The sequence below is a fragment of the Letharia lupina genome (genome assembly GCF_014066315.1).
Source record: "Letharia lupina isolate WasteWater1 chromosome Unknown contig_4, whole genome shotgun sequence".
Taxonomy (NCBI): Eukaryota; Fungi; Ascomycota; class Lecanoromycetes; order Lecanorales; family Parmeliaceae; genus Letharia; species Letharia lupina.
Genome location: NW_023502973.1, coordinates 1,866,117 through 1,890,683, shown reverse-complemented (window position 1 = coordinate 1,890,683; position 24,567 = coordinate 1,866,117). Strand labels below are relative to the sequence as shown.

The window sequence follows — 24,567 nt, the reverse complement described above, 5'->3', positions numbered from 1 at the left end:
ATTAAAGAAATAGTTTAATTTAAACTAAATAAATAAAAAAATGATTTCTTAACTAGTAAGAGGGGATATCTAATATATAAAATTAGATATAAAAATCCTAAAACCGAGGAAAATCTATTCTGATAATTATTTATAAATATAGCAAGATATTCGAATCTAATAGCAGATTTTCATTATTATTACCCCGAGGCCGTTAGCCCTTATTTATTATTTAAAAGACCTTCGAAATAGTCTTCTTTATTAGCGCTACTAATTCATAATAGCTATATCGACTTATAAGAAAATTCTAAACCCGTTATAAAATACTAAGTTAATATATCTAAGAATATTACTTCGTATATATCTAGATATACTTTCTATAAGATCGATATCTACTATATAGTAATTATCGCCGAAGTTTCAAATTAAAGAAGAAGATAATATTACGATTTTAATAATCTTATTTATATTATAGCCCAATTAGGCTTAGCGTGCTAAGGCCTTTCGGCCTTTCTATCTTACTATAAAATCTATACTTATAATAATTCTATATAGATAGTATTCTCTTCATACTATAATATAGAGTTATTATATATATCATTAAGTCTCTAATAAATAATAAGTTTATAGAGAGTTAATTAACTTTAAATTAATTTAAATTTAATTAATAAGAAGTTATTTTCAATATCTATTATAGTTTATATTTATTATTTTCTTTTATTTTTATTTTTATAATTTATAGAATTTTTATTAATTTTACGATTTTTACGATTTTACGATTTCTATAATTTTACGATTTTTATAGTTTTACGATTTTTTAGCGAGGGAGATTAATAAATTCGAATTAAGAACGAAGTAGAGTAGTTTCGAATTTTATTAAAATTATTACTACTCGACTATCTAAGCTTAGATAAAATAATATTCTTAATAGAATAAATAAGTTTTTAATAAGCGATATTCAAATTCTCTGCCTTTAAATATTCATAAGATTAAATTTAATAATTTATTCTTTTTCTAAAAGCGTATATTACGTTCTATAATTTAAAAAAAGAATTAAAAAAATTTAATAGAAAAAGAATTAAAAATTCTAAAATTAAATAATATATTTCTATTTTTTAATTAGAGCTGTCGAGCGAACTTTAATAAGCGATATTTAAATTCTTTACTTTTAAATATTTATAATATTAAATTTAATAATTTTTTTTGTTTAAAAGTTTATATTACGTTCTATAATTTAAAAAAAGAACTAAAAAATTCTAATAGAAAATAAAAAAGTTATTCTAAAATTAAATAACATATCTCTATTTTTTAATTAGAGCTGTCGAGCGAACTTTAATAAGCGATATTTAAATTCTTTACTCTTAAATATTTATAAGACTAAATTTAAGAATTCTTTTTTTATTTAAAAGTCTAACCTACGTTCTATAATTTAAAAAAAAGATTTTTAAAATTTTAATAGAAAATAAAAAAGTTATTCTAAAATTAAATAATGTATATCTATTTTTTAATTAGAGCTATCGACTATCGAGTAAATTTAATAAGCGAACTTTTAATATACGATATTTAAATTCCTTACCTTTAAATATTTATAAGATTAAACTTTAATATTTTTTCGATAATGAGAAGCGTAAATCGCGCTCTATAAAAAAATCTTAAAAATTTAATAGAAAATAAAAAAGTTATTTTATTTATAAATAACGTATATTTATTTTTTTAATAAGAAAGATATAAAAGGGCTAGCGAGCTAACTTAGTCGATTTAATTAAAGAGCGTAGTAATTCTAAATTTATAATTAATTATATATATAAATTTAAGATTTTATAGCTTAGCTCTATCTTATTCTTTTATATATACTAATTATTAATATAACTTCTCTTTTTTCTATTAAAATCTTTATTTTTTTTTTAAATTATAGAATATAATTTATACTTTTAAATAATATAAGAATTATAAAATTTAATCTTATAGTTCTAAGTAAATCTTAAATTAAAATATTTTCACTCTTCGAAAGTCGAATTTAATCTCGAAATTAGATTTAAAAAATAATTACTTATTATAAATTTAATTTATAAATTTAAACTTATTAGATATAGATTATTAAGAAAGTAATTTAATTAAAAAATCTATTTAATTAGCTTCTTTATCTCGATAATATAAATTTTAAAGCTATTACTATTTTCGATAATAACTAAAGCGTAATCGCTCTTATAAAGAATATTTAGTTTTATACTTATATTAAGTATATTAATATTACTTATTATTTTATATAGAAAAAGAATAATAATATTATTATAGATATATAATATATCTCTATTAATAAATAGATAACTAATAAGCTTATTAAAATTCTTTACTTTAATAAATTTAATACTTTTTATAACGCTCTCGAGATAAAAATTATATTTATTTATTTCTTAAATTATTATTATTTTTATTATTATTTTAATATAGTCTTAATTTAATAATATTTAATAAAGAAGCTATTCTACTATATCTATATCTAAATATAAAAAAGTTATTTATTATTAGAGAAGCTATTTTATTAGTTTTTATATTATAAATAATCTACTCGAGTTACTTATCGAGTCGCTATATTAAACTTAATACTCTATAAACTTACTATTTTATATTAAAACAGCTATTTCTTTAACGCTATTATCGCTATTATTATTAAACTTTTAAAACTCTTTTAAAAAAACTTATATCTATTTATTATTAATATCTTAAGTATTATATCTTTAATTTATTATTATAAACTATTATTACTAAGAATTAAATATTTAAAATAATCTTTATAGAGATTCTATAGTCGACGATATATAGTTAAAAGAATTTCTTTTAATTATTTTATTTAATTACTCTTATATATATTCTTTAATTTTAAATTAATTAATTTTTAATATATATTAAATAATCTAAAAATAAAATTTCGAAAAAATCGTTTTTTAATAAAAAGTAAAACTTAGATTATATTTAATAAGAGCTATAATTTAATATAGTCGTTTTTAGATTTCGACTTTTTACTTTATCTACTCTATTTTAAATATTATAAACTTTAAATCTCGTATTTTTTTAATTTTATTTATATTAAAAAGTAGAAATATAGAGAGTATAAAGAATATATTTTTACGCTAGCTATTCGATATTAACTTATCTTAATTACTTAATATTAATTTTACTTTTACTACTCGATATTAACTTACTTCGATTATTTAACTTAAACTTTACTTTAATTATTTAACGCTAATCTTACTTTAATAACTTAATAAAAATCGATTAAATTATTTTATTCTATTTACTCGATTTTAATACTATTAATATTAAACTTTTATAATTTTTTAATTTTCGCTTATAAGAGAATATATATAAAGAGAAGTATTAAAATTTAAATTATATAACTCTTAGCGATTACGTAACGTAATTACGTAATACGCCTTAGCGTATTTATACTAAGTCGCTCTTTTCTCTATAGTAACTTTATAGTTAATATAATTAAGTATCTTATCTTATATTTTTATAATAACTAGATATTAATAAGTATATAAATCTTATTCGAGAATCGAGATAAAAGTAATATACTTAATATATACTAGTATCTTATCGAGAATAGAGAAAATTAAGTTTAATTTAATAATATTAATTTACGCGAGATAATTTATTTAATAGTATATACTTAATATATATCTTATCTCTATTAAATAATATTAATTTCTAAATCTTTATCTATAATCTTTCGATTTTAATAGTTTTAAAACTTATTAAGTAAAAGATATAAATTAGGATATATACCTAGTATATACGTTACCCCCTCTAAAATATCGATATTATTTTAGACTCGGCCCGAGTTCATCCGGGGTGAAACGGATACATTCAGCATATGCTATGGCCCTATGCTTATCCGAGGTGAAGCGAGCATATACCGAAGCTTCACCCCTGCCGAATTTTTTTTCACCCCTGCCGAGCTGTAACCCGATTATGTCCAGCAGTAATTAGACCAAAAATATGTGCTGGGGCGCGGGCTACCCAGTACTGAAAAGCTAGCCAAGCATTGTGGGAACACTGAGAACATCGCTATAATTGAATATGTTTACGATACTACATTTAATTAATTCTCTAGATCCTCTCTATAACGATATCTAAGAAATAGATTATATCGTCAATTAATCTTAGAATATATAAGATTCTCTATAATTTTATAATTATCGTAATAAATTATAGTAGATATTATCGAGTAAATATATATATTATAATTAAATATTAATTATTCTAAAAAGACTAAGCGAGACTCGCTCTATATTTAAAAGTATATATTCTCGAGAGCGTTAAGTAACTACTTATAACGTATCTTATTATCGTTATTATTCTTATTCTTATTATTCTTATTCTTATTATTCTTATTCTTATCATTTTTATCTTTATTTATAATAATGATATCGATAATATCGTTATATAGCTTTAGAATAATATTATATTTATAGAGAATTCGAGTATCTTTTAACTATTCTATTATATCTCGAAGCTCTTTATCTCACTCTACTTATTAATGTTACGAGCGTACCCTTGACACACCACTCAGCCCTATGGCTAGCGGGCCTTGGCGGAGGCATCTCCTACTATATTATGCCTCCTTCCCACCTATATAGTTCGATAGCCTTATTATTCTATCTACCTCACCTATACTAATATCGCATCTATGCTGGTCCTGACAATTAAATATAAATAGAATTCTTCGAATAATAAATATTATAGTCTTATTAAATAGAAAGATTATAATCTTAATATAAATTCTATATATTAAAGATTAAATATTATATAAAATCTTAATAGTAAAATTTAAGATTATTATATCGATAAAAAAAATTAAAAAGAAATCTAGTAGATAATTTATTAAAGCTTTTAAATATATATTAAAAAGATTTATAAGATATTATAAGTTAAGATTAATAGTATATTATTATATTATAGAGTATAAAATCTCGATATTACTATAAATTTTATTAATTTCTCTAAAATTATAATTAATTTTAAAAATGTAATTATAAAAGAGTATATTTATTTTTCTATTATTAACGCTTTTTTTAATAATAATTTATAATATATATAATAGTAGAAGAAGAGATATTATAATTGAAAAAAATTAATTAAAATATAATTTATAGAGATAGAATTTTTTTAAAGAAGAAATAAAGAGAGACGAAGATAAAGTTAAGATTATTAATAAAATTTAATATTCGTAATTAAGAAATTTAGTTACTTCTCGAATAGATATCTAGCTTTCTTAATTTAGATCTTAGTAATACTTTTTAAAATTTATTAATAGAAAGAAAGCTAGCTTTTCAATTAACCGAGCTTAACTAAGATATATACTTATGCTATAAGGAAGTTCTTTAATAGGGCGGGGACATGGGATCCTTGCAGCTTAGGACGAATATCGGTTAATCTATTGATGTCCTCGCTCTATCAAAGAACTCGGACTTCTGGACAGTCGAAGCGGTGGCTTACAAAGCGGTGGAGGTGAACGAAAGTTCGAGCAAGAGACAAAGGATGGAGGATGGACTTCCGATGGCAAGAGCATGGGAGACACAAGGCAAATGTACAGTGAATCAGGCCAGGCTCAACAGGTGTGAAGAAAATTATAATTCAGTGCATCGAGTTTTTACGTCAGTGCGACCGATGGAAATCTTGATGGAAGAGCATGGGATAATAGCAAATATACAGGATGCTCCAGGCTTAGGCTATGCCAGATTTATTAAATAGTATATTTATTAATATAATTATTAATAATAATAAGTTACTATCTTAATATATATTAAGATATAGATTACTTAATAATAAAAAGCTAGCTAAGTAATATTACTGAAAATACTAAGGATATCGCTATAATTAAATATATTTATGATACTATATTTAATTAATTCTTCAAGATTCCTTCTATAGCGATATCTAAGAAATAGATTATATCGTTAATTAATCTTAGAATATATAAGATTCTCTATAGTTTTATAATTATTATATTAAATTATAGTAAATATCGTTAAGTAAATATATATATTATAATTAAATATTAATCGTTTTAAAAAGACGATTAGGGGAGACTCGCTTTATATTTAAGAGTATATATTCTCGAGAGCGTTAAGTGCCATTGCTCTAATATATATCTTATTATCGTTCTTATTATTCTTATCCTCATCGTTCTTATTCTCATTATCTTTATCTTTATTATTCTTATCTTTACTTATAGTAATGATATTAATAATATCATTATATAGTTTTAGAATAGTATTATATTTATAGAGAATTTAGGTATCTTTTATCTATTCTATTATATCCCTTTTTTCCCCCCCCTTCTTTTTTTCCCCACTTATACTAATATCGCAACTCTATACTAATCCTATACATATTAAATATAAATAGAATTCTTCGAATAATAAATATTATAGTCTTATTAAATAGAAAGATTATAATCTTAATATAAATTCTATATATTAAAGATTAAATATTATATAAAATCTTAATAGTAAAATTTAAGATTATTATATCGATAAAAAAAATTAAAAAGAAATCTAGTAGATAATTTATTAAAGCTTTTAAATATATATTAAAAAGATTTATAAGATATTATAAGTTAAGATTAATAGTATATTATTATATTATAGAGTATAAAATCTCGATATTACTATAAATTTTATTAATTTCTCTAAAATTATAATTAATTTTAAAAATGTAATTATAAAAGAGTATATTTATTTTTCTATTATTAACGCTTTTTTTAATAATAATTTATAATATATATAATAGTAGAAGAAGAGATATTATAATTGAAAAAAATTAATTAAAATATAATTTATAGAGATAGAATTTTTTTAAAGAAGAAATAAAGAGAGACGAAGATAAAGTTAAGATTATTAATAAAATTTAATATTCGTAATTAAGAAATTTAGTTACTTCTCGAATAGATATCTAGCTTTCTTAATTTAGATCTTAGTAATACTTTTTAAAATTTATTAATAGAAAGAAAGCTAGCTTTTCAATTAACCGAGCTTAACTAAGATATATACTTATGCTATTCAGAAGTAAGTTCTTTAATAGAGCGAGGACACTAATAAATCCTTTCACTTAGCCGAATATCGGTTAATCTATTGATGTCCTCGCTCTATCAAAGAACTCACTTCTGGACAGTACTCGTGGGGCTTACAGCTCGGTAGGGGTGAAAAAAAGTTCGGCAGAGGTGAGTAGATGCTAAGTATATGCACCTCGTCCGAGGTAAAAGGAATACACTCAGCATATGTCAGCACCTCATCGGGGGTGAAGAAAATTAAATTCAGTCCAGCGATTTTTACGTATGCGAGATATGGAAATCCTTAGAGTATATATAGAATATACGGTGCTGATGCTTAGTATATGCAGATTTATTAAATAGTATATTTATTAATATAATTATTAATAATAATAAGTTACTTACTTAATATATACTAAGATATAGATTACTTAATAATAAAAAGCTAGCTAAGTAATATTATGAAAATACTAAGAATATCGCTATAATTAAATATATTTATAATACTATATTTAATTAATTCTTCAAATTCTTTCTATAGCGATATCTAAGAAATAGATTATATCGTTAATTAATCTTAAAATATATAAGATTCTCTATAATTTTATAATTATTATATCGAATTATAGTAGATATCGTCGAGTAAATATATATATTATAATTAAATATTAATCGTTCTAAGAAGATTAAGCGAGACTCGCTTTATATTTAAGAGTATATATTCTCGAGAGCGTTAAGTAATTACTCGTAATATATTCTATTATCGTTCTTATTATTCTTATCCTCATTATTCTTATTCTTATTATTCTTATATTTATTATTCTTATCTTTACTTATAGTAATAATATTAATAATATTATTATATAGTTTTAAAATAATATTATATTTATAGAGAATTTAAGTATCTTTTATCTATTCTATTATATTTCGAAACTCTTTATTTTACTCTACTTATTAAATATAAATAGATTTCTTTAAATAATAAATATTATAATCTTATTAAGTAGAAAAATTATAATTTTAATATAAATCTTATATATTAAAGATTAAATATTATATAGAATCTTAATAGCGAAATTAAAAATTATTATATTAAAAAGAAAAATTAAAAAGAAGTTTAATAAACGATTTATTAAAGTCTTTAAATATATATTAAAAAAATCTATAAGATATTATAGATTAAGATTAATAGTATATTATAATATTATAAAGTATAGAATCTTAATATTATTATAGATTTTATTAATTTCTTTAAAATTATAACTAATTTTAAAAGTATAATTAAGAAAGAATATATTTATTTTTCTATTATTAATACTTTTTTTAATAATAATTTATAATATATATAATAGTAGAAAAAGAGATATTATAATTAAAAAGAGTTAATTAAGATATAATTTATAGAGATAAAATTCTTTTAAAGAAGAAATAAAGAGAGACGAAGATAAAGTTAAGATTATTAATAAAATTTAATATTTATAGCTAAGAAATTTAGTTACTTCTCGAATAAATATCTAACTTTCTCGATTTAGATCTTAATAATACTTTTTAAAATTATCGATAGAAAGAAAGCTAGCTTTCTAATTATATTAATTAAATAAATAAAATTATAGCATATACATAGTATATACCTCTATCCCCCTCTAAAGTGACGATATTATTTTCGACCCTGTCAAGGAAATGGATGACTGGGTCATGAATTCATGTGTGGTGTAAAAGATCTTGATTATTCTATGTGCCTGCAGGGCAGATATGTGTGGTGCCAAGCCACGCTAGGCCCAAATGGGTGGTGGCTCTGGAGGAGGCCTTGGCGTACCGTGACAGACCCGGCCCGAGTTGATCGGGGGTGAAACGGATACGTTCAGCATATGCTATGAGTTCATCCGGGGTGAAGCGAGCATATGCCGAAGCTTCACCCCTGCCGAACTTTTTTTCACCCCTACCGAGCTGTAACCCGGAGTAGGTTGACACCAGAAGTTCTGCACTCGCGCTAGTAGCAGACCTAACCCTTGGCGGGTGCAGGACCCCATTCTCCGTACTCTTAGCAGTCATGGCCATTTGTTGAGTTCATGTTTCGTAGAAGGCCAAAAAGTGGCTCCAAATACAGAGATCTATTCCAACCTACATTGACTTGTACCTGCGTCCAAACAAATTGTCAGGCTCGCTGGGCGCTGGGAGGACGTTTGCTGGTCCAACAGGATGGCTTGCCTATCCAACAATACTCTTCCTCAGCCTCCTCCAAACGATGGCAGACACGACAAGTCAAAGACAAATATGCCGTCAATGCAAAAGTACAAGGTCTGAAAAGCCGCGCTGCATTCAAGCTCTTAGAGGTCAGCTCTAGCCCGCCGTCCATTTCATGACCTTCTTGGGCGAGTCCTGTCTGCTGAACATACTGATCAGATCAATGAGAGATACAAGATATTCCGTGGAGGTCAGACAGTTGTGGATTTGGTACACATGCTCTCTAAAATCCAACACCGAGCGCTGACAAGTATAGGGGTACGCTCCTGGATCCTGGTCGCAAGTTGGTCATCACTACGTCTTTACTTTCAGCGCAGCATTTAATGTGTCTTATCCGCTTTAGGTTGCAGTAGACCGTACTTTTCCCAACGGAAGAGTGCTGGGTATTGACATTATCCCCGCTCAACCACCCAAAGGTGTCTCGACCATTCAAGGAAATTTCCTCTCACCAGCTATACAGGAGGAAGTAAAGAGGTTTCTGCGCGAATCTGATCGAGGACGGATCAAACAGGAGCCATCCTTTATCGCAGAGGAGGGAGAAGACCAGATGACGGAGGAAGATCTTGAACAGAGCTCGAGGAGCTACCTCGAGCTTGAGAAGAGAGCCGACGTGGAAACCTCGAGCCATGCTGTTTCAGCCGCGCAAAAAACAAGGGGAGGCAGGTCTGGGACTGGCAAGGTGGACAGCGGAATGGTGGATGTTGTGCTCAGCGATATGTCCGAACCCTGGGAGCAGACAGAAGGCTTTTGGAAGAGGAGTCTGAGTGACCCGTATTATAGGATGATGAATACGAGCGGCGTGAGCTTCAGAGATCATGCCGGTAGTATGGTAAAAGCAATACCGACCTTGTACACTCTAGAAAGCTAATTGGAGGGCATCATAGGATCTATGTGACGCTGCACTACGCTTTACTTTCGACACGTTGCGAACTGGCGGACATTTCGTCTGCAAATTCTATCAAGGTTCAGAGGACAAGGCTCTAGAGCTCCGATTGAAGACCCTTTTTTCAAGGGTCCATAGAGAGAAGCCAGAATCTTCACGCAGCGTGAGAGATCAAAACCTTGTTAATAACGGTGAGGCTGACGTATTGAACAGGAATCAAAGGAAGCTTACTTTGTCGCACTGAGAAGAAGAGCTGGCTCGTAGCATCACTAGAGGAACAGAGGCTTCGAATATAAGTGGTATATATTACCGCAATAGTGATACACGTCTCAGCGCTGAAACCCCAACAACGTGGATCCAAGACATTATTCAAACTCCACTAAATGCCAGCTTCAATGTCAATGCAGGTCAACCAATCACAACACCTTGAGGCCGGAAAATGCAGACTGTGCAACCATTCTTCAGATTATCTCGCCTTCACCTTCCTCGTTCTCTCCTTCGTCGCTCCATTCCATCTCGGCCAGTGCTTTCTCTGCTGATCGCTGGACCTGCGGTGCGTCAGTCTTGTGATGTTGGGTACTGACAATGTTCTCACCTCTGCTAATCCGCTGAGATCCTCGACGAAGCCTTTCTCATTGAGTGCTTTCCTTACAAATTGCCAACCCTCAGATTTGAAAGCCCCAGTGATGTTGTCCGAGCAAGCGCTGCAGCAGTCGTAGCTTTTGCCCTTTATCATGATGTTCTGGAAATTTGATAGATAGCCACGAATCTGATGAGGCACGAGACCTAGAGGATGATCTCCACGGTCCTCCGTTGTATCGGATGACGCTGGAGCGGAGGCTCCTAATGGATGTTGTATTAAGGACACAAGGATCTCGACGAGCATTGCAGAAGCTATCGCTGCAATCCCGGGACGGGTAACTGTGCACTGCTGGTCAAGAGTTCGATCTGTCACCGACTGCGAGAGAAGGTGATCAGCCTCTTGGAATTTATTAGCTCGATGGTCGACCTACATCTGCCGGAGCTACAACATCATTACAGAAGTAACAACCCAACTCTTGCCCCGGGCTGGAGCTGCTCATACCATGCCGCATGACAACGAAGGAGTCGAAACCCAACGCCGCGTTCATGACTATTTTATTTGCTGCTTTGCCCATAACCGTCGGCAGCCATCGACTTTCACGGGTGTCCATGAGCAAAAAGATGGCGTCATGTTCTTCGATGAGCTGCTGTAAGGTCTCAAACTCTGACTTGACAACCGCTTCGTCCATGATAGGGTGGCCCGCCATAGGAACTGACATCACGTAGCCGCTCGAATCGACCCCGGGGTATATCTCCTTCAGCGCTTGTGATGCTCGGACTGCCTTTTTTGCTCCGCCACCAAGACAATCCTCGAAATCAAAGAGCGGTTGGCGAACAGGGTTGGAGAATGACACGGAACCATTATCAACGAAAGTGATCTTTCGAACGCCCCAACCCTAGGATCGGAACAGCCGCTCAGTAACAATAAAGCCAGTAGCTAGCGAAAACCATATACGCACCATAAGATTGCGCGCAACATAGCTGCCCAATGTCCCTGCCCCTAGAAGTAAACATTTCGTGTCTTTGATTTTGTCCAGGTCCAGCCCCGGTGCAATGCGCCATTTGATAAGCTTTAAGTTCAGATCAACAGCTTGATCGGCCAATCTAGGAATAGCAGTCAGATGTTGCTCTCTGGTTCGAACTCCAACTTCGAGAATACCTTTGAGGGTCCATGTATTCCCCTAGATTTGCAATCCGACTCATCACTTTACCTGCGCTGTTACGCTCCCAGCCTGTTACTTTTGGCATCTTGTCTGAAAGTGAAGAGTTCTGAGCGGATGAGGTAGATGCATCACTGGCTTCCAGCACCAATGGAAGTATGATACTTTTTGCTTCGTCCCGGCGCGCTTGGACATCTCTATAACATATGATCTGGACCCTGTCCGTCTTCCATCGCCTGCGTATTAGAATCAGTAGATTTCGTAGCATCCAGCCCGGATACGTTGGGTACGTAGAGGGATCCGTGAAACCGACGAATCGATCCTCTTCGGGTATGTCTTCAAAGAACTCGCGCTCATAATCTATCAGCGACCCGACAGCCCAAGTGAATCCCAGTTTGTCCCCGGGTGTCCCAGGGGTTGTTGGCCTATAACCAGTCTCATCGTCCAGGCCACTACCATCTTCAGTTGCTTCACCTTTACGAGTGTACCCGACGAACGAGCTTGGCCGTCGTTTCTTGGCAAGAAAGAAGCCGTGCTGCCGCGCATCAACTCTATATCGCCAGGTCTGTACGGAGTCCACTAGTGCTGCCGTCTCTTCACCTGTCATGTGAATAATCGCATCGCCTTCTCCATGACTACCTTCATCCAATCCCAGACGCGATCCCACATTGGGTACTAGTCTCCAAGGGGAGTCTGAGTGGAGAGCTGGAAAAGCGAAGAGGTAGGTGAACTTGTATTTCTTGAGGTCTGCAAAGCAGATCGCAGTGAAGGAGGCGAGTAGCGAAGGGCATGAGTATATCGTGCCATCATTAATCGCATCCCAGATGGTGCAAGCTGCCTGCGATAATACCGCTCCCTTGTCTAGACTTCTATAATCTTCGATTGTGTTGAAATTTTTGATCATGCCTTCAGCTCGACAAAAGCCCGCCGGGACAGCATCACTCGTTAGCGCGTTGCCATGAATCTGCAGGCGACATGAAGCCTCTGGCGAATCGCTCGATCTAATCTCATATAGTCCAAGAAGCCTTCTAGCCGAGTCGTCGAGCTTATCATGATTGATCTTATGAGAAGCGAGAGACGTGTAGAAGGGCAGTTCGATGTCTGAGGTGAAGGTCGCGAACTTCAACATTGCGTGTTGCGTAAGAGTCACACTGATGTCGTTCACGTCAAGAGCGGGGCCGATATGTACAAGTACTTCGTCTGTACAGTCAGTAAACAATGCTGCCGACTGAGGCAGGTGCCCCAGGTCCTAGATCCCAGGTCCGGGTCGGGTGACGCACACTACATACAGGTAGGGCTCCCTCGGGTCGGGCCGGGCCTCGACGCCGATCACACGCGTGTACCTGGCTTCGACACTTTCGAGCATGTCGATCGCTTTATGAATCTCTGTCCTTTTAATCGTAGCATTGCCATTTAGTGAAATATCACAATGCTTGTTGGTTTATGTGGAGGCAAGTCATCACTTTACACGTATTCCCTTGCCTGAGAGGCTCATAACATGCTATAGGGATCTGCGCGGGGAAGAACTCAGTTGCCGAATATCTGACAGAAAATGTTGGGTTTGTAAGGCTGCATCTGGCTCTACAACCATCTCCACTACTGGAAGTCGAGCAACACGATGCCAAAGAGAACTCTTTTGCCTGTGTGCAATCTCTATTGGATTTCGTTACAAAACAATGGCAGCAACGCTGGGTAATGACGGATGTGTGGGATGAAAACATATTAGAGAACCTGTTAAGGCGGCCATCTTTCATTCTCGTTAGTGTGGATGCCCCCGTGAGCATGCGGTGGAAACGTCTCAAGAATCGGTAAATTTGGCAAAGACCAATAGCCCCAGACCTAGGAGACTGACAATCAAGATGTGAACAGCAAAACATGGCCTCGCCAACCCTGGAAGAATTCGTATTTCGCAATGATGACCATTTGTACAATTCGAAGATCGGTCTGGCTTGCCTCATTGATCGCGCAGAAGTTCGCCTAGTAAACCAGACGCAGTCCATTGATACTTTACATGAGACCTTACGGGATCTAGACTTGGCGAATGAGCAACGCCTACGACCAAATTGGGATCAGTACTTCATGCAACTAGCGTCCCTTGCTGCGCAAAGGAGTAATTGCATGAAACGGCGAGTAGGATGTGTCCTTGTCCGCGAAAAAAGAGTGATTAGTACAGGCTACAATGGTACGCCTAGAAATCTGAAAAATTGTAACGAAGGCGGCTGTTAGTGTCCCCAAGAAAGCGTGGAAGATGTATCGCTGAACTTGCCAGGTGCACGATGCAATGCTGGACATAAAGCTGGTGTCAGTCTCTCAACGTGCAGGTGCATTCACGCGGAAGAGAATGCGCTACTTGAAGCAGGTCGAGAACGGATCAGAGAAGGCTCTATTCTCTATTGCAATACGTAGGTCCCGCGGCAAGCCTCTTGATCTGTGTGAGCTAACGCTTTGCGTGTAGCTGTCCTTGCTTGACTTGCAGCATCAAAATCACTCAGGTTGGGATATCCGAAGTTGTCTACTCACAAGGTTATGGCATGGACAATGAAGTTAGCACATCCCTTCGCACATCAGGTAACCACAGTCCTAATCAAAATGAGCAGACAGCGGCTGTATTTGTCGAGGGCGGTGTCAAGCTACGCCAATTTTCTCCAGTAAAGCTTGTTCTCGCATTAATCCTTTTGACCTGCTAACTGGATTGCAGCCTCGCAAAGGGTTAGTCCATCTCGCATAGACGTGGCAGAAAATGTGCTGGATGGGCGTGGACTGCGCTGAATTCTGGTCTGGTCTCCGCCTTCGTGACGTCGAGGGTAAGCTACAACAAACGGAGCAAAGAGGAATTCCATCTCACTTTTCTTAGCATCCGTCATATGGCAGATAATTCGACTTATCGTAATAGCTCTGCCACCCCCAGAAAGCGACGCCAAAAGCAATGCAGACCTGGCTCCAATATGTGGTTTCACCACATACACCCTCAAGAGCGCGGCTGCCCAAGATCGGGGTTCGGATGTTACGTCTCCGGGTTGATCTACGCTCTTGATAAGAGGACTATACTCTTACGGCTTTCAGTGCCTGTATCTGCCCAGACTGACTTCTCGAAAACTTAGCCAATCCACGCGTTGAGGTTGCAGACCAGAGTCTCTGTTTTGGGCTACAAACTTCATAAGCCATTAACGAGGCGTAATGGAGTAAGGTCCTGTGGTGGAAAGGGAAATATAAGCGCTCCGTTTAGCGGTAGCTGGACTTTCTGCGTTTCCAGGAGAGCCTTTCCATAGATGACTTCGTCTTTGTGGAGCTTGGGCGTATGAGTATTCCGTGGCATGAACTTCAAATCTGAGTACCTAGACGAATTTGCCGCGCTTCCCGGAAGACTGCCGCCAAACTTAGTATAAAGTATCCACCTTAGTGTACTTGAAGATGTCGAGATTTTCTGAGAAAGTGCAAAGATGACTCATAAGTTCTGTTCTTAATTTCGTTGCGATTAGTCTATACGTTCTTGAATAGGTCATCAAGTGAGCATGATAAATTATGTCTACCGTACATCTCCTAGATTACGTTGCTGGCAATGTGCGCTCTCTAGCGAATGCGATCGAAAAACTGGGTTTTCAGATAGAATGGATCAAAGAACCTAAAGATATTGAAAAGGCCGAGGTTCGTGGACAGCATTCAAACCGATAACGGAAAGAATGCTGAGATAAGGATCAGCAGTGAAGTTGCTGATAACATGAAAATAGTCACTAATATTACCGGGTGTGGGTCATTTTGGACATTGTCTCACTCAATTTTCCCGCAGTGGCTATCTCGAACCCATTCGTAAGCACATCGAGTCGGGAAAAAATTTCATGGGAATATGTGTCGGTCTTCAAGCATTGTTCGATGGATCTGCGGAGAACCCGAACGTTCCAGGTCTTGGCATCGTCCCAGGAAGCCTGACCAAGTTTGATAATGTGGACAAAAGTGTCCCGCACATTGGTTGGAACTCGGCCAGAGTGTCTGAGAACGGTGCCTCGCAGCATGAAAGCTTTTATGGGCTACGAGATAGCAGCAAGTACTACTACGTCCACTCGTACGCAGTTCCGTACCGGCTAGGACTACTTGAGCACAATGGTTGGACCGTTGCAATTGCAAAGTACGGCGAGGAGCAGTTTGTAGGCGCCATCGGCCGAGGTAATGTCTTCGCAACCCAGTTTCATCCGGAAAAGAGTGGGGTTGCTGGCTTGAGGGTCCTCAAAGCCTTCCTTGAAGGCAAAAGGTGGGAGTCTTTAGGAGGAGTATCACAGAACGACACCAGTCAAGGCCTCACCCGCAGAGTCATTGCGTGCCTTGATGTACGCACGAATGACCAAGGTGATCTGGTGGTTACGAAGGGAGATCAGTATGACGTCCGGGAAAAAGGCAGTGCTGTGAGCGGAGGGCAAGTCCGAAATCTGGGTAAACCGGTAGACATGGCCCGAAGATACTACGAGCAAGGCTCTGACGAGATAACCTTTCTCAATATCACGTCTTTCCGCAATTGTCCCTTAGCAGACTTGCCTATGCTCGAAATATTGCGGCGAACGTCAGAGAACGTCTTTGTACCATTGACGATAGGCGGAGGGATCAGGGACACGATTGATATCGACGGTACGAAAGTATCAGCTCTCGAAGTCGCCACGCTGTACTTCAAGTCTGGTGCTGACAAGGTCAGCATTGGATCCGATGCTGTTGTGGCTGCTGAGGAGTACTTTGAGAACGGGAAACGCCTATCTAGGACAACGGCAATTGAGACGATCTCTGCTGCGTATGGAAACCAAGCGGTTGTGGTCAGCGTCGATCCCAAGCGGGTCTACACGAAGTCGCCTAACGAGACGGGTCACCACGCAATCAAAACGCAATATCCTGGCCCTTCAGGTGAGGAATATTGCTGGTACCAGTGCACCATCAAAGGTGGGCGCGAAGGACGAGATATTGACGTCCATCAATTGGTCATAGCAGTTGAGGCTATGGGCGCCGGCGAAATTCTACTCAATTGTATAGACAAGGACGGCAGCAGCAGCGGGTTCGATCTGGAGTTGATTAACGATGTGAAAAGCTCGGTCAAGATTCCGGTCATATCATCGAGTGGTGCCGGCAGTCCCGCACATTTTGAACAAGTCTTTGAGCTAACACCGACAGATGCTGCTTTGGGAGCTGGCATGGTATGTCTTTACACTAATCTGTCATCGCTACTTGCTAAAGCCCTCAATAGTTCCACCGTGCCGAGTATACAGTGAAGGAAGTCAAAGATTACTTGGCGGAGAAGGGCTTCTTGGTGAGACGATTTGAAGACCGAATGTGAACGGTCATTAAATATCCAAGCACGGGAAACATTTATATCGGATTTTTTCAGACAACTAGATAGACTCAAGAAAGCTACAAGTAACATACAGTCTCGCCACCAATTCAGGTTGAGCAACAATGTAAGCCGGAAATCCCGCATTGCAAAGCCTTCATTCTCGAACATCGATCCATCAACACCACCAGGTGTCGACAGATTTCTCCACCCCGAGGTTTACCCGGCTACTGCACGCATTTGAAGAAAACTAAGAATCTACCATATATATTCCTTCTGAATATCACCATAAATCAGATTTAATACGTCTACCACCAATTTCTACTAGTTGACGATATCGCCAAGGCATTTCAGCGATACGGGCCGGGACTTCGTACATAGAAATCCCCTCAAATTCCTCATGAATGACCCGTAGATTCTCGGCTGGATTGACCATTTTTCGAAGAATTTCTGTAGAAATTTTGGGAGTACGTCCAGGGCGATTTTTGCTGGTATATCTTGTGCTAGAAGACCCCTTAATTCTACGCCTTCGTAGTCAATACTTACCCATATCATAAAGGATTTCTTTCTCATTATATATATCTCGAATCGATTGATCGAGGCCCGTAAGTCAATAGCCTCAAAAATTTGGCTTTGCGGCGAGTAGTAGCCTCGTAATTAGCTAGAGGAGGGTTACGCGTAGAAGTATAAGGTGGATCCATAGTGTGGTTATGTAGATATTCAAGAGTATGAATATTGTTTTTGATGGGGGAAGGAAGCCGGCAGTAGCCGGGTAAACCTCGGGGTGGAGAAATCTGTCGACACCTGGTGCACATTAAAAAGCTATAACTAAGACAGCTCAAGCTGTACTCGTGTTGAAAACACCAAAGATTCAAGCACTAACTGGTGCTAGAGGTGTTGAATTGCCCAGTCCCTCAGACGTGCCAAGAATCGCTAAGCCCTTTCAGCTTAGTGGCCCTCACCAAGCCCCTTTAGATTAGCTCTCTAACTTCGCACTTAAAAAATTCACGCTTTCAAAATCTAACTTTAAAAATAATTAGTTTAGATAATTTTCTTATAAGAGTAATTTATCTAAGTAATAGAAATAGATAGTAAAGATTAATTATAACTATAATAGAGCTTATAAATCGAATATATTATTAAGTTTTATTAAATCTAGATTTTACGCTAGTTAAAATATTATAGATAATAAATCGAGATTCGAAAGATATATTAAGAATTTTAATCGTAACTTTTTAAAAATATATTAAAATCTTTATTATCTAAAGGCGAAGATAACGTACTAATACGATTTTTTAAGAAATTATTCTAGAACTATAAATTTACTATTAAATAAAGTTATAGTAAATCGCTAAGATATTCGCTAAGATAAATAGATTATATTATTCGTATATATTTAAAAGTATTTAATATCTAGTAATATTTGATTTAAAATTCGATAAGTTTAACGTAATATTAAAATATCTATCTTTTATTAAAATTCTATAATAACTCGATATAATTATAAAGAATAATATTAAACTTTTATTACTAGTAATATTAATATATCTCAGAATTTAATTTAACGTTTTTTAGATCTTATTAATCTATCGATTTATGAAAAAATCGTCGCTATCTCTTCTTCTATTATATTTTCTTTTACTATCTCTTCTTCTATTATATCTTCTTTAACTATCTTATTATCTCTTTTATCTTTTTTATCTCTTCTATTTCTTTTATCTCTTCTATCTCTTTTATCTCGCTATTATTACTATAATAAAGCCTTTAATAAAGTCTATAATAAAGCTTATATTTAAATTTATCTATTAGCGAAGCTAGTAATTAGCTATAAATAAGTAAACTATTCTTTATAGTATTTTACTATATTATAGAGCCTCGATATAGTATAATATCTTATTCAGATAGTATATATAGTAAAATCAAAGACAATGCCCATATTTTGGTGTTGCGCCGGACTTATCGGATTTGAAATCGGGCATTACCAGGTATCGGGCACTTCCGGGTATATACGAATAACCCGAAGAAACTTAGCTGAGGGACGGAGGCAAAAATTGAAAGGCGGCAAGGCCATGCTGAGTCATGCAAACTTGCCACTTGACATAGCGCCAAGCCATCCACGCCTTGCCGCCTTCCATTCTCTTTCTTCAAGTTTTCCAACTCATTTCTTCCTTTCCTTTCATCCATCAATCCACAATCAATCTTCACCAACAGCAGCGTACATCACGCTGATTTGACACCCATCTCAGACACATCTTGACCTTCGCCTCTTTCTCCACTGTTCAGTCCAGATCGACTCTACGTTGGCGTCGTTCTGCTCACCCGCTCACCCGCTCCCTGCTCGATATCGACTCGCGACTGAGTCATCTAGCACATACTATCATACTCACATCAATCCAAACACAAGAAGGTCAAGGCCTATTAATATCCTGGTCTTGGTTGAGGACATTGGAGGAGGGGAATACTGCTGGCATTGGGTTCGTGCCTGGGGTTTTTGATGCTGTTAGGGACTGCTGTCCACTGTTTAACATTCAAATTCTTTCTTTTTCGGAGTTTCTGCTGTGTATACGAGTCAGAGGGTTCTGTAATCAGGCATACTGCGAACTCTGTGCTTGTGCTCATCCAGCGCTCAAAATCCAAGAAAACGATTTGTGCTAGCAAGAACAGACTGCTTTAGGATATTGCAAGACACAATTAATCTCTTGTTCAGAATACTAATCTTGAATCTTGCCGTTCGACGTCCTAAGATCGTTCTTGAGTGGGTCTACGACCTCACCAACTGCTGTTGAGCCTCCACGACCTAGACCCTTGCAGACGACACCCGGTTTCGCTTTCCTCGGACGCTATTATCGCTCAACAAGCCTCCCTATCTGAACTATCTGTGAATTAGATCCTAAGCATCATGTCCTCTTCCGTGTTCTTCCGCTTCAAATCTCAAAGGGAGCCATCTAGGGTAGCCTTTGATGGGACTGGCATCTCGGTCTTCGAATTGAAACGAGAGATCATAACCATGAATCGACTTGGTGATGGTACAGACTTTGAATTGATCATAACTTCTGAAGACACCAACGAAGGTAAGTTTGCCAACGGCGCAGACTATGCTCCCCGTGGAATTTGTCGTGTCCGAGAATCTAAAATGGCTGCAGAGTACGATGACGATACCTCAATAATACCCCGATCGACTACCGTCATCGCGAAGAGACTTCCTGCTGTGAAAGCAGGACGAGGAGGGGCTGCACGATATGTATCTGGCAAGATACCTCAAAATGCGAAGAATTTTCATCGAATGGAAGCCCCCGCAACTAAACCCTCGTCTTCCAACGCATCCAATGGGGCAACAGCGATGAACGGAGCCCAGAACGAAGAGGAAAGGATCGCGGCAATGTTCAAAATGGGCGCAGATCAGTGGGCGCAGCAACAACAAGAAATGGCCAGGTAAGTTTCGAGTCTCCACGGAATGAAGGAGTTTGACTACTAAAATGAATCAATGAAAGTGCTACACCAGTGCACCGCGCTGGCCCCAATAAAGGCAAACCGGCGAACCTGCCAGATCATCCTCCTCCTCCTGGATATATTTGCTACCGATGTGGCGAAAAGGGCCATTGGATTATGGTGTGTCCCACGAACGACGACCCTGCATACGACGGTCGACCTCGTGTAAAGCGCACAACAGGAATCCCTCGCTCATTCCTAAAAACGATTCAGAAGCCGACGTCGCTCGTCAACGACGGTACCATGGATGACACAAAACAACCGGCGGGAATCATGGTCAATGCTGAGGGAGAATGGGTCATCGCAGAACCTGACAAAGCAGCATGGGCGCAGTTTCAGGCGAAGGCTAAGGTTGCTGCCGTGGCCCAGGAAGCTGCTGCGCGTGGTAGTAAAGAGCTTCATGACAGAGGATTAGAATGCTCGATCGACAAGCATCTGTTTGTAGATCCTACAAAGACACCATGCTGTCAATCAACGTTTTGCCGTGATTGCATCACTAATACATTACTCGAAAACGACTTGCGCTGCCCCGAGTGTTCTACTGAGAACGTTCCGATTGACGATCTAGTGCCTGATGAGCAAATGATGACCAAGGTTCGAAGCTATGAGGAAGAAAAGGCTGCCGATCAGGTTCGAAAAGAGAGCTCGAAGAGCCCGGTCAAAGGTGGGCCACAGAAAGGTGTTGACTCGCCACCTAACAACGACTCAGTCAAGACAACGCCGCCGCAGAAATCTCAGGCCATTAGTGCCACTTCACGGAAACGGCCTGCCGAGTCAGAGCTTGCCAACGAGCGTAAGGCACCTGCTCCCGCTGTTGGAGTTCCAGAGCATAAATCTGTCAACGGTACCAAGTCAGAATTCCACCAGCAGAAGACAGGCGTAGCATCCAACATGCCTGCTAATCAACAACCTTCGCTCTCGAATGGGAATTTCACAATGCCGCAAGCGATGAATTCCATGGCCTTTCCCAACATGAATGGCTTCATGGGCGTGCCGATGAGCATGGCGCCTGTAATGAACATGAATGGTGCGATGCCGAACCCTATGCTGATGGCAAATGGATCATTCACGGGGAACGACTGGAATAACGTGTGGGGAGGCGGCTTTCCACAGCAAATCATGAACATGGCGGGGGGTGGCTTCCAGAACAGTATGATGCCAAATGGTGGCTACAATCAATATAATGCGCCGGGCAATAGCTTCATGAACATGAATGGCATTGGAATGAATGGCCAGAGCATGAATGGCCAAGGAATGGGTTCATTTGCTAATCAACAGCGGACGACTTTCAGCGCTCCGACGACCAACGAGGAAGACAGCGCGTACTTTCGCAAGCCGGTTAATCCACATCGCCATCAAGCCAGACGGAATGTGCAAAGGCCGGCAGACTACCGCGAGATCTAGACCGAGCAGGGATCAATGAACGTATCTGCCCGGACTTGGAAGGTCGGACATATATCAACATCAGTACGCATGGAATATGGGAGTCACGGAAAAGGGTTATTGGCATGGTCAAAGGAGTGAGCATGGCGTCTCTGGATCGATACCCCTAACTTTCAAGTGTTTTCTGCGTTTGGCGTCGGGGAAGAAACATCAACGCGTTGACGAGACATTTTGCGATTGCATGACGTTTGACTGGTTGGGAAGAGAGCTCCCGCACCAGTCTATGTATATGCTACAAAAGAATTATCGATGTACCCTATCAGTTCGTGTGCAAGTATTCGTGTGTGTATCATTGACCTTATAACCTGTTAAGCTTTACGTTTGAGGAAGCCCTTATCTGAATGTTGAAGGCTACTCGAAAGGGATGCATCATGGGATGTATTATTCGGACACCCCTATTCTATACATCGACACACCCCATAGATGTGTGCGCGAAAGTGGTTGTACGCTTTCAAGCCTACAACTAGTATAAGTTACTATTTGGTAACAAACTACTAGTAATAGCCTCTTAATCTAGTCGTAATAATTAACAAAACTTATCTCGCTTCTAGCGATTATAATATAATTACGCTTTTTAAGACTTTAATAATAAAAGATAGAGAGTTCGATTCTTATATAATAAATTTCTATTAATAAATTTTTACTCTTATTTACGAAATTATGATATCTTTTTTTCTAGATTAATATATATATATATAGAAAAGCGATTATACGCTTTTAAGCTTATAACTAATATAAGTTATTAAAATATAAAGATAGAATACTTAGTTATATTTATTATTAAGTTTTATAAAAGAAAAGAGTAACTTAATACGAGCGCGTTAAGACGTATTACGTAATTATATTATATAATTATTAAGACGTTAAGAGTTACGTAATTCGAATTTAATATTTTTCTTCGTATATATTCTTTTATAAGCGAAATTTAATAAATATAAAGTTTAATATTAATAGTATTAAAATTAAGTAAATAGAGTTAAATAACTTAATTAATTTTTATCGAGTTATTAAAGTAAGACTAATACTAGATAATTAAAATAAAATTTAAATTAAATAATTAAAGTAAGTTAGCGTCGAATAATAAGAGTAAATTAATATCGAATAATTAAGATAAGTTAATATTATATTAGTAATTTAAGAAATCTAGCCTTAATAGTATAGAAGAGTCTAGAGTATATAGAGGCGATATATACTAGTTATAGTACTCGTACTATTTATATATATTCGAGTAACTCTAATTACTATTAAGCTCTCGAGATTTAATAAATAACTCTTAAAGTTATCGAGATACGAAATAATATTCTTTAAGACTTCGAAATAATATTCTTCGAGACTTCGAAATATTAAGAATTATTAATATATCGATATTCTTAGTTATTAATAATAATATATATAATATCTCGAGATCGCTATCGATAATATCTCTATAAGAAAATTATCTAAATTACTTAATTTCGAGATTAAATTTAAAATAATATTAAGAAATATATCTTTAAAGTTCTTCTATTATAGCTAAGATCTTAAGCTTTAAAATTTTTTAATAATAAAATATATCTAATATCGAATATAGTATCCGAGTAGTATAGAGTAGCACTCGAAATTAAAAAGTTATAAAATCGATCTAAGATAGTCTCGAATAGTCTCGGGTACAAGTAGCGTACTCGGTAAATTCAAAATCTCGGGCTAGTTTTTCGAATTGTAGATGTAAATAGTTAGTATAAAAATATATTTCTTATATTTCTATTTTCTTATATAAATAAAAATAATATTTAAAATATTTAAAATTTATAATATTTAGAATAGAATAGATAAAGTAAAAAGTCGAAATTTGAAAATAGTTATATTAAATTATAGCCCTTATTTAAAATTTTACTTTTTATTAAAAAACGATTTTTCGAAAATTTTATTTTTAATTTATCTAATATATATTAAAAATCGATTAATTTAAAACTAGAGAATATTTATAAAAATAATAAAAATAATTAAAAGAAATTCTTCTAGCTATATATCGTCGACTATAAGATCTCTATAGAAGTTATTTTAAATAATTAATTCTTAATAATAGTAATTATAATAGCGATAATTTAAAGATATAATACTCGAGATATTAATAATAAATAGATATAGATTCTTTAAAAGACTTTTAGAAGTTTTAGTAATAATAGCGATAATAGCGCTAAAGAATTAGCTATTTTAATATAAAATAATAAGTTTATAAACTATTAAGTTTAATATAGCGACTTAATAAGCGATTTAAATCGACTTTTTATAATATAAAAATTAATAAAATAGCTTCTCTAAAATAGATAACTTTTTTATATTAAGGTTATTAAATTATAATAAAATTATAAGTAATATTCTAGTCTAATAAGTTAATAAAATCTCTTAAACTTATTCTTATAAAGAGTTTTAATAAAATCGTTAA

At 35.4% G+C, this 24,567-nt stretch overlaps 6 protein-coding genes across 6 annotated transcripts; 5 read left to right on the top strand and 1 right to left on the bottom strand.

Moving 5' to 3' along the window:
- Positions 1 to 9,235: 9,235 nt before the first annotated feature.
- On the top strand, positions 9,236 to 10,148 carry HO133_008076 (uncharacterized protein; the record flags this gene model as incomplete). The annotated part of the gene is made up of 2 exons (XM_037298944.1): positions 9,236 to 9,334; positions 9,624 to 10,148. 2 exons carry the CDS (start codon positions 9,236 to 9,238, stop codon positions 10,146 to 10,148), a joined length of 624 nt encoding a protein of 207 aa, XP_037156280.1.
- Positions 10,149 to 10,624: 476 nt separating this feature from the next.
- On the bottom strand, positions 10,625 to 13,034 carry HO133_008075 (uncharacterized protein; the record flags this gene model as incomplete). Its single annotated transcript, XM_037298943.1, has 5 exons — positions 10,625 to 10,711; positions 10,759 to 11,121; positions 11,177 to 11,641; positions 11,705 to 11,849; positions 11,905 to 13,034. The coding sequence occupies 5 exons, from the start codon at positions 13,032 to 13,034 to the stop codon at positions 10,625 to 10,627; spliced, it is 2,190 nt and encodes a 729-aa protein (XP_037156279.1).
- A 300-nt stretch (positions 13,035 to 13,334) lies between these two features.
- Positions 13,335 to 14,633, top strand: HO133_008074 (uncharacterized protein; the record flags this gene model as incomplete). Its single annotated transcript, XM_037298942.1, has 7 exons — positions 13,335 to 13,356; positions 13,413 to 13,713; positions 13,765 to 14,126; positions 14,175 to 14,307; positions 14,361 to 14,448; positions 14,503 to 14,553; positions 14,604 to 14,633. 7 exons carry the CDS (start codon positions 13,335 to 13,337, stop codon positions 14,631 to 14,633), a joined length of 987 nt encoding a protein of 328 aa, XP_037156278.1.
- Positions 14,634 to 14,654: 21 nt separating this feature from the next.
- Positions 14,655 to 14,926, top strand: HO133_008073 (uncharacterized protein; the record flags this gene model as incomplete). The annotated part of the gene is made up of 2 exons (XM_037298941.1): positions 14,655 to 14,709; positions 14,760 to 14,926. The coding sequence occupies 2 exons, from the start codon at positions 14,655 to 14,657 to the stop codon at positions 14,924 to 14,926; spliced, it is 222 nt and encodes a 73-aa protein (XP_037156277.1).
- Positions 14,927 to 15,427: 501 nt separating this feature from the next.
- HO133_008072 (uncharacterized protein) lies at positions 15,428 to 17,216 on the top strand (the record flags this gene model as incomplete). Its single annotated transcript, XM_037298940.1, has 4 exons — positions 15,428 to 15,550; positions 15,634 to 17,002; positions 17,054 to 17,076; positions 17,127 to 17,216. 4 exons carry the CDS (start codon positions 15,428 to 15,430, stop codon positions 17,214 to 17,216), a joined length of 1,605 nt encoding a protein of 534 aa, XP_037156276.1.
- Positions 17,217 to 20,109: 2,893 nt separating this feature from the next.
- On the top strand, positions 20,110 to 22,103 carry HO133_008071 (uncharacterized protein; the record flags this gene model as incomplete). Its single annotated transcript, XM_037298939.1, has 3 exons — positions 20,110 to 20,281; positions 20,354 to 20,642; positions 20,702 to 22,103. The coding sequence occupies 3 exons, from the start codon at positions 20,110 to 20,112 to the stop codon at positions 22,101 to 22,103; spliced, it is 1,863 nt and encodes a 620-aa protein (XP_037156275.1).
- Positions 22,104 to 24,567: the final 2,464 nt, after the last annotated feature.